The 9,042-nt window shown below is 44.5% G+C and overlaps 1 protein-coding gene across 1 annotated transcript in view; it reads left to right on the forward strand.

Moving 5' to 3' along the window:
• Nucleotides 1–7,156, forward strand: part of LOC100081953 (amine oxidase [flavin-containing] B) — a 45,627-nt gene extending 38,471 nt beyond the window's left edge. The window contains exons 11-15 of the mRNA XM_007667235.4: nt 1,046–1,103; nt 2,521–2,618; nt 3,377–3,488; nt 4,944–5,006; nt 6,365–7,156. Coding sequence (XP_007665425.3) covers nt 1,046–1,103; nt 2,521–2,618; nt 3,377–3,488; nt 4,944–5,006; nt 6,365–6,520 — 487 coding nt within the window. The 3' untranslated portion in view covers nt 6,521–7,156. The remainder of the gene's footprint in view (nt 1–1,045; nt 1,104–2,520; nt 2,619–3,376; nt 3,489–4,943; nt 5,007–6,364) is intronic.
• Nucleotides 7,157–9,042: the final 1,886 nt, after the last annotated feature.

The following is a 9,042-nucleotide window of genomic DNA, read 5'->3' on the forward strand; positions in this document are numbered from 1 at the left end:
TTTTTTCCTTTAGCTGTTAGAAAATCTGGCAATTGAGAAAATTCTAGCAGTTCCCAGACGATCCATAGGAATGTCATGAAGGCAACGATTACTGAGTGGTTGCACTGCTTGATCTTTGGTTAAAGTCAATAAGTGGTATTTATTGAGCACTTACTATGTGCAGAGCACTGTACTAAGGGCTTTGAACAAATCTAAACAATAATATGTATTTCCTCCCTGCTTATGGCATGGAATCAGCACTTACAGAGTGGTGAAGTGCTGGGATAGTTACAAAGTAATGAAATCGGAAAAAGTTCCTCTCCCCGAACAGGGCTCATAATCCATCATATCCCCATTTTACAGATGAGGAACTGAGGTCCAGCATAAGGATCACAGGTCAGTGGCAGATCTAGGCCTCAAACCTAGGCCTCCTGGTTCCTAGCCATCCACTGCTCTATTCTGTGTTTTATCCATTAAGCATCACTGCCGCCTATATGGAAGTAATACCTTCCATCCCTAGGTGGAAGTTCTGCAACTCTGAATCTATCTCCAGTTTCAACTTGAAAAATGCATGTAGAAGAAAGGAATATTAGGAAATAATTGAACAACCCCCACATCTCTTCTTCCCCAACGAAGTGTCCCTGCTCCCAGCAATCATTATGCAACAGATCAAACTGGATTTTTTTTATGGTATTTGTTAAGCCCTTATTATGTACCAGGCACTGTTCTAAGCACTAATACAAGCTAATTGGGTTGGACACAATTCATGTCCCACATGGGGCTCCCAACCTGAATCCTCATTTGGAGATGAGGTCACTGAGGCAGAGTGAAGTGACTTGCCCAAAGTCACAGAGCAGACAGGTGGCAGAGCTGGTTTTAGAACCCAGGTCCTTCTGACTCCAGGCACCTGCTCTAATCCACTAGGCCATGCTGGATCTCAGCAAACCCACTGTGTTTTAAAAAGTTTCGGTAGTGAAAAGAAAAATGTGAAACTTTGAAATGGTGTTAGAAGAAACTGGGTAAAATAAAGGAGGCCTACATTTCAGTCTTATTTTTTTCCTTCTAGGAAGCAGAAACTCTGTGAACTCTACGCCAAGGTTTTGGGACTAGAAGAAGCTTTGCATGTAAGGCTTGTTCCAGCATAATCTATTTTTTTCCCCAAAGTTATTAGAAATCTTTTGAAATGAGATCTAGCATGAAGTTCGAAATTAGTTGTGAAAGCAAACTTCCTTTGAACCTTGTCATAACTTTCAAAGCGGACTGTTCTAGGCATTATCACGTATGGTTGACTGATGAGCACTGCTAATGCCCCAATGCAGAATCACCATTGGAAAGTGATTATTAATCAGAGAGATTTATTGAGCTCTTCCTATGTGGCAAGCACTGTACCAAGCATTTGGGAGAGTACAGTACACTAGAGTTGGCGAAGTCATGGATCTCTTCAGCTGTGAGAGCATGGAGTTTTTTAACTGCATGGGAAAATATTCTCCAAAAATCCCCCCAGTTTTTTGAGGATGCCTTCTGGACCTTAGCTGACCACTGCTTCCATTGAACACATTCATTTTCAGACAAATTTGTGTAGTAGAATTGATAATTCAGGAGAAGATGGAGGGGGTTGAGTTGGGGTGGTACAATTAAAAAAAAAAAATTGAGCAATACAGCACTGAGAGTTCCTTCTCCAGTTGGGCACTATGGATCACTGTTCATCATCTGCCGTAATTTGTTTTTTTGTCCTTCTCAAGAAAAATTACAGTTTCAATCATTGCTGAGGTCTTGTGTGAAAAAACTCTTCTGCTTTCTTTTTTCAGCCTACATTTTTGAAGGTTATTTGGGGATAGGGCATATATGTTTAATGAATAGCTCAGCTATAAGGATGGTTTAAAGGTGATGTTAGTTTAGTTTTAAGGAAGGTGGTCCCAAGAAAATATGCATCACAAAAATCATATTCTCGACTGAAATCCTATCATGTTTTGTCACTGAGGTGTGACCCTGGGGAAACTGAAATTTATAGTGTGTCACAGATAAGTATTTTTTTTACAGAGGATTTAGTCTACTAATTCAGTGTCTCTTGAATCATGGCTGAAGCTCCATTCTATATAAACAGGAATATGAGAGTGTTTACTTATCTGCTATGTGTAAATTTTCCCATTATAAAAACAAGTGGCACTTGTTTGGTGTTGCATCAATTAGATCTAATAGTTTGCTTGGAATCTCTTACAAGATGTCTTTGTAAGAGAAGCACTGTGACCTAGTGGAAGGAGCCCGGCCCTGGGAGTCAGAGGACCTGCGTTTTAATCTGGGCTCTGCCAATCGCTTGCTGTGTGACCTTGGGCAAATCATTTAACTTCTTTGTGCCTCAGTTTTCTCAGTTGTAAAATGGGGATTAAATACCTGTTCTTCCTCCTACTTAGACTGTGAACCCCGCTCAAGATAGGGATGGTGTCGGACCTAATTAACTTGAACTTGCCCCAGCGTTTAGTAGAGTGTTTGACACAGAGTAAGCACTTAACAAATACCATTTAAAAAAATTGTGTCTTGCAGCCATTGCATTACGAAGAGAAGAACTGGTGTGAGGAGCAGTACTCTGGAGGCTGCTACACCACTTACTTCCCCCCAGGAATAATGACTCAGTATGGAAGGTACTGTAGATCTACCTGCTTTAATTTGAACTCTTAAATGGCAGAAGTCATAGAGCCAAATATTCTTTGCTGCCTGGGGGTCATTCCCCCTGTGTTGGTTTAAGATCACATCTCCTTCCCCGATTAAGTCCTCTATTCCCCGACTCACTCTCCCTTCTGGGTTGTCTATGCAGTTTGATCTGTGACCTTAGGGCATTTGATATTCACCCCACCCCCAACCCCACAATGCTTAATATATATATCTTCAAGCTATGGATTATAAAATGCGTATTTATTCATATTATTCAATCATATCTATTGAGCACTTACAAAGCACTGTACCAAGCTCTTGGGAGCATACAACACAACAACAGACACATTCCCTGCTCATAACAAGCTCACTGTCTAAAGGGGTCTGTCTGTGTGTCTGTCCTTCTAATTAATGTCTCTTAATGTGTGACTCCCCCTCTAGACTGTAAGTTCATTATGGTCCCTTTACCTTGCTCTGTGAGCCCTTAGTATCATGGATACAAATTTATCCTGAAAATGACTATTTAACAGATATGAACCTGACATTTTAGCTTAATTATTCTAAATACCTAACAGAGGGAGTTTCCTGAGTTAAATATTACTTGTCACTCATTACTGCAGGCTGTGGAAATGTAGTCTTGTAAGGGAAGAGATTTTTATCTGGCATTTTATCAGTAGCATTGAGTTTGCCCCCCTCCTCCCCAGGACCAAATGCAGATGTCTAATCCTCTCTCTCTCCCCTTGTAAAGGGTCATTCGCCAGCCGGAGGGCCGGATTTATTTTGCCGGGACAGAGACTGCCACATCTTGGAGCGGGTACATGGAAGGAGCAGTGGAAGCTGGAGAAAGAGCGGCTAGAGAGGTAAAGGATGGTTTCTGCGAGCCTCACCTGTGGAGAGCAGTTCCCAAATACATTTTGGTAAAGCAGTAGGGCTGCTCCTCTTTGGTCCCTGCCATCCCTGCACTCCATGCACTAACAGTGATAAGATTGTGTGGTCCCTCTAGACTGTAAACTCATTGTGGGCAGGGAATGTGTCATATTGTTTAATCGTACTATCCCAAGGGCTCAGTACAGTGCTCTGCCCACAGTAAGTGCGCAGTAAGTTCGGTAGACTGACTTTCCAGGGTAAAGAAGCCGCAAAAGGGGCAGACGTGGATGCACAAGGATAGCTATGGTCCTGCCCTCTGCCTGGAGTCCCTGGTTATAGTGTGTTTGTTTACCTGCGTGTGTGTGTGTAAATGTACCACAGCTGGAGATCTCTCTGTTTTTTGGTAATCCCTGTGTTGTTTTCTGGATGTGGTATGCTCTGATGCGCATGTGTGTGTGTATTTGTAGGTATTCTCACGAAGGGGGGCAATCTGCAGAAATGCAGAGGGCTACAGGCATGGGAATAGGGGGGACAGGTGGCTGGGGAATCAGCAGACCAAGCTGCAGGGTGGTTCTGGATGCATTTCTGGGACGGGCCCAGCTGCTGTATCCAAGAAGGCAGAGAAGTAGAGGTCCAGCCAGAAAGCGGGGAGTGCGAGGCCCAGCCACCAGGCTCCTCTCCAATAGCAGACACTAGGGCTACAGCCAGGGGTGGGAGGGAGGTTAAGTTTGGCCAGTGGATAGGGATAGGCCCACATGCTTTGTGGACCAAGGCAGACTTGGGGAGATGGCAACCCCATTCCTTCTGTGGCGAGCGATGGATTGCCCTTCTAGCAGAAAGCTTAAGTGAAGCTTTTTTTCTTTTTGGTTCTTTTCTCCTCAAGCTTTTACAACTGGTCTCAAAGAACTAACTTCTGTAGAAAAACAGTCTTCTAAGAAGAGGCCACCATAATTGGCAGTGATATGCCACGTGGCCAACAGTCCATCACTTGCCTGTGTGTGACCCCAGGCATGTCACTTAACTTCTCTGTGTGTCAGTTTCCTCATCTGTAAAATGGGGATACAATACCTGTTCTCCCTCCCTCTTAGATTCTGGGCCCCAAATGGGACATGAACTGTGTTCTAGATGATTATTTGTGTCTACCCTAGGGTTTAGTATATTGCTGGGCACATATTAAGGGCTTAGCAAATGCCACAATTATTATTAATATTATTAGAGCCACATTTATCTTAATTCCTGAGAAGGACTTCCTTCTCTTTCCAACTCAAAATACTTGCTAGAACCCCACCAGTTCCTTGCCTACAGAACTGGAATGAAACTTCTAAAAATTAGCCTGGGCCTACTTTTTAACAAATGTCATCCCTCTGGACAGAGATTTTTTTTCTTTTTACAATGAAGATTGAAATTTATCATGATTCACTGCGAAAAGTCTTTCTTCCCCCTTCCAGGTGCTGAGTGCTATGGGGAAAATTCCAGAGGATGAAATCTGGAAGCCAGAACCAGAGTCAGTGGTAGGTGATTTTCTTTGTGGAAAAATACGTTCCATTCAAATCAGATCAGGTACATTTTAAAGGATGGCATGAACACATATACACATTCTCATTCTGTCCCTCTCTCTCTCTCTCTCTCCTCCTCTCTCTCTCTCTACCTTCCTCTCCTCCTGCATACCCATCACACACACTTCAGAATGCTTCTCCCCAGGACAACTGTGGATGTGAATACTGACTTCATAAGCAGCAGAGTCTACATCCTCACAGAAGGATTTAGTGACAGATGACTGAGTCTGGGGATTTGCCCTGTGCTAATCAGGACTGGCTTTAGACTTTATGGGGCCCTTTTGCAAGAAATCAGTTTTCTTCCCACCCCAGCCCTCTGCCCAAGTGACATGTGATGGCAATCATTCGATGCTGGAGACAAAGTTGCGTGTTGATGGCATGTGCAGTGTTTTGCAGAGGAGTCCTGCTGTGGAGCAGTAGTGCTCTCCTGGTTCTGTATCAGGAGACTTCTAGAGGGGTCCTTTCGGACCACTCCAGCCACCTTCTCCCACTCCCAGCCTAGGGGAGGCAGTTGGGAGCCATCATGGCATGAGGCCCTTTGGGAGTAGAGTCCACCAGTTGTAGCCGTGAATGCTGTCTCCATGGAGACAATCCAGCCCCACCCTCACAGACAGCAGCAGAGCCCTGAGTGTCCCCTCTGACATGACACCTGTGTGGCATGTCTCCATCTGGAACTGAGAAATCTTTTAAGATAGTGACTGTATGGGAGCACCGTCAGAGATGGGTGGAGGGGGACAGATTCTGTATTACCTCTTCAGTACTGCCCTGTCCCCTCTGAAGTTGTGCCTTTATGGTGGCCATCTTAAATAGGTCTGATATTGCCACTATTTTGGGTACATCCCTGGCTGCATCCCTGAGGCAACTGCTTACCTCTCTTACCTTCTGAAACTGGCCCTGGTGATCAGTCAGTCAATCAATTGTATGCATTTATTGAACACTTACTGTGTGCAGAGCATTGTACTAAGCACCTGGAAACAATGAACAGCCCCAAACGAGCTTTCATTTGACCTTACCCAAGGGAGCTCACTGCTTCTTTCCAAAATCGTGGACTAGCATAGTGCCAGGTCCAATTTGTTTCTCCCTGTAGGCACCTCATTTGATCCGAGGCTTCAGATAGGCTACTGAAGTTTCTACCACCGACACTTTCCAAATTTCAAAAGACAGGTAGATCATGTCGCCTTATTTTAGATTTTTGGGATGCTACATTGCAACATCTGAACGGCTTCACTACATTATAGCTGAGCTCTGCATTTCCACCCTCGGCCCTTCACAATGCGGGGACTGACACTGACGTTGAATCTTCCCTCCTTCAGGATGTCCCAGCCCGTCCTATCACTACCACCTTCTGGGAGAGAAACTTGCCCTCGGTCCCTGGATTCCTGAAGCTCGTCGGACTGTCCACCGTCTTTGCTTCGGCCACTGTCCTTGGAGTCTTGGCTTATAAAAGAGAGCTGCTTGTTCGGCATTGAAGTTAACCCTCCCCCCTTTAGCCCGCTTCCTCCACCTTTTGTCTTCAATGTCTTTGCTCTGGGCCTCTGCTTCCCTATTTCCCCATTCATTAAGAGGGTAGAATGGGGAAACCGTGCAAGACCAGACAAGCAGGTAAAGTGATTGGATTCCTCCTGGTGGAAAGTATCCCTGCCCCAATGGTCCAAAGGTTTGATGTCTTTCTCTTTCATTTAAGAGATAAAACTAAGTCCAAGTAAAGCAAAAATTCAGTATTTCGCAGAGAGCACAATGTAGTGTTTGAATAATGATGATAATCTTAATTGTGGCATTTAAGTGCTTACTGTGTGTCAAGTATTGGGGAAGATACTATAGAATCAGATCTCAGCTTCTGATCCATAAGGTATGAGGAACACAGATGCCCTGAAATGAAAGTCTGTTGAAATTTTGAAATTTATGAAATACGATCGTGGAGTTGGGGAAAAAAATCAGTTTGAATCCTTCATGCATACGTGCCTACATACGTACCCTGGGTGTGAATTGGGATAGCTTGTTGTTAGTGATGCTTTTATTGCAACCAGTTGTAAGTTTTACATCCTGTTTTGCTCTCACCCAAGTGCTTTTTAACCTAACTATATAAAGTCTGATATTCCATTGGATTATTCTCCTGGATTTCTTTCATTTAAGGCAATTGAGTTTTGGTGTTCTACTCTCTTGTTCCAATGAGAGCTGAGTGTGGTAATTGTCCAAGGAAACTTGGTGGCTTGATCAATCTCTGGTTTTGTTTGAGCACTTCTTGTGGGCAGAGCACTGTTCTAAGCACTTGGGAGAGGACAATAGAATTATCAGAGAAGATTCTTGTCTTCAAGGAACTCTGTCTAGCAGGATTAAGCAAAGGTAAGTCATGATCTCAAATGTAAAAAGTTGATTGAGACCTCAGAGAACCACCATAATGGCCAACTGAGACACAGAATTGCCTTTGGGAGTTTTGGCTTCTTGGACGAACTTCAGAAAGAAAATATAAAACATTTAGAAAGGTTCACTTTTTAACAAACTCCCATTCTGTAGGAGTTTCCTCTGGTCCCAAAAGGTGTAACTTAAAAGCAACTCTTAAATGATACTGGCACAGAGACCTCCCTCATGCTGATCCTCAAAGTTGGAGCCTTGAGTTTTACTGGGGTCTGTCCCCTAAGACTTGTTTTCACAGGTTGTAAGGCTGGACTCCAGTGGACCTTCCCTGTGTCATGCCTGGGGCTGGCAGAAGCTTGGTGCAGTGCTCTCGAGTGATGTCAAGTAAATGGAAACAAGGTAATCAATCAGTTGGTATTAATTGCTTACTATATGCAGTAAGCGTCTACCACTTGGGAGAGTATAATTTAACAGAATTAGCAGAGAAGTTCCCTGCTTGTGAAATAACAATGACGATGATGATGATAATGATTGTGATATTTTTGAAGCACTGTACTAAATGCCTGACTAGATAATCAGGTCAAACTTAGCCCCTGTCCCATATAGGGCTCCCAGTCTCCAGCCACTTTATCCCCATTTTTCAGATGAGGAAAGAGAGACATGAAAAAGCTCAGTGATTTGCTTATGGTCATGTAATAATAATGTTGGTATTTGTTAAGCGCTTACTATGTGCAGAGCACTGTTCTAAGCGCAGGGGTAGATACAGGGTCATCAGGTTGTCCCATGTGAGGCTCACAGTCTTAACCCCCATTTTACAGAGGAGGTAAATGAGGCACAGAGAAGTGAAGCGACTTGCCCACAGTCACACAGCTGACAAGTGGCAGAGCCGGGAGTCCAACTCATGACCTCTGACTCCGAAGACCAGGCTCTTTCCACTGAGCCACGTAGCAGACAGGTGGCAGAGGTAGTGAGTCCAGGGCCTCACCCTACTCCCCCTCTATGCCCCAGGCTGGCAGCAGTGTGGGAAACTCTGGCCTGGTTCAGCCTTCAGGGGCAAGAACGACCTGGGAACTTGCCTAGCTCCAGGCAGGACCTCTCCTGGCATTAACTCCCACAGAGGCTGGAGCGGTCCTCAGGGGCCGTGGAATGGGAGCCGTTGCTCACAGTGCGCTGAGACAGAGAAGGCCCTGTGTCATCCCAGATGGGCAGTTTGCAGGGGTAGGAGAAGCGTACAACCCAGGTTAGCACTGCCCTGGGGTAGGGATGACTCTGCGCTGTGTTAGTGCTGTTTGAGAAGACCATCTGCCTTTTTCCCTAGTCATAGCAGTTTGATAGCTGGCTGTGGCAAAATCCCCTAAAATAGCCAGTAGTAGTGTAGGGGTCAGTAGTTCTCATTTCAAGAAAGATCTTTCCTGAGTTCAGATTTCTTGTTGCACATGCTTTGTCCAGCTCTGGGCAGAGGAATAGAAGTATGAGGACAGTTAAGACATGCTTTTTGGTGTTAATGTTGTGGAGAAAGTTACAGTGCAAATACGCAATCTACATCTTGCAAGTAATATGAGGTATTTCTTTTTCTTTCTGGTTGTCTGGTATTTTGGGGTGCTCTCAGCATTCTCACTACTCCTACATGTTGCCT

Source organism: Ornithorhynchus anatinus, chromosome 18, assembly GCF_004115215.2.
Source record: "Ornithorhynchus anatinus isolate Pmale09 chromosome 18, mOrnAna1.pri.v4, whole genome shotgun sequence".
In the NCBI taxonomy this organism is placed as follows: domain Eukaryota; kingdom Metazoa; phylum Chordata; class Mammalia; order Monotremata; family Ornithorhynchidae; genus Ornithorhynchus; species Ornithorhynchus anatinus.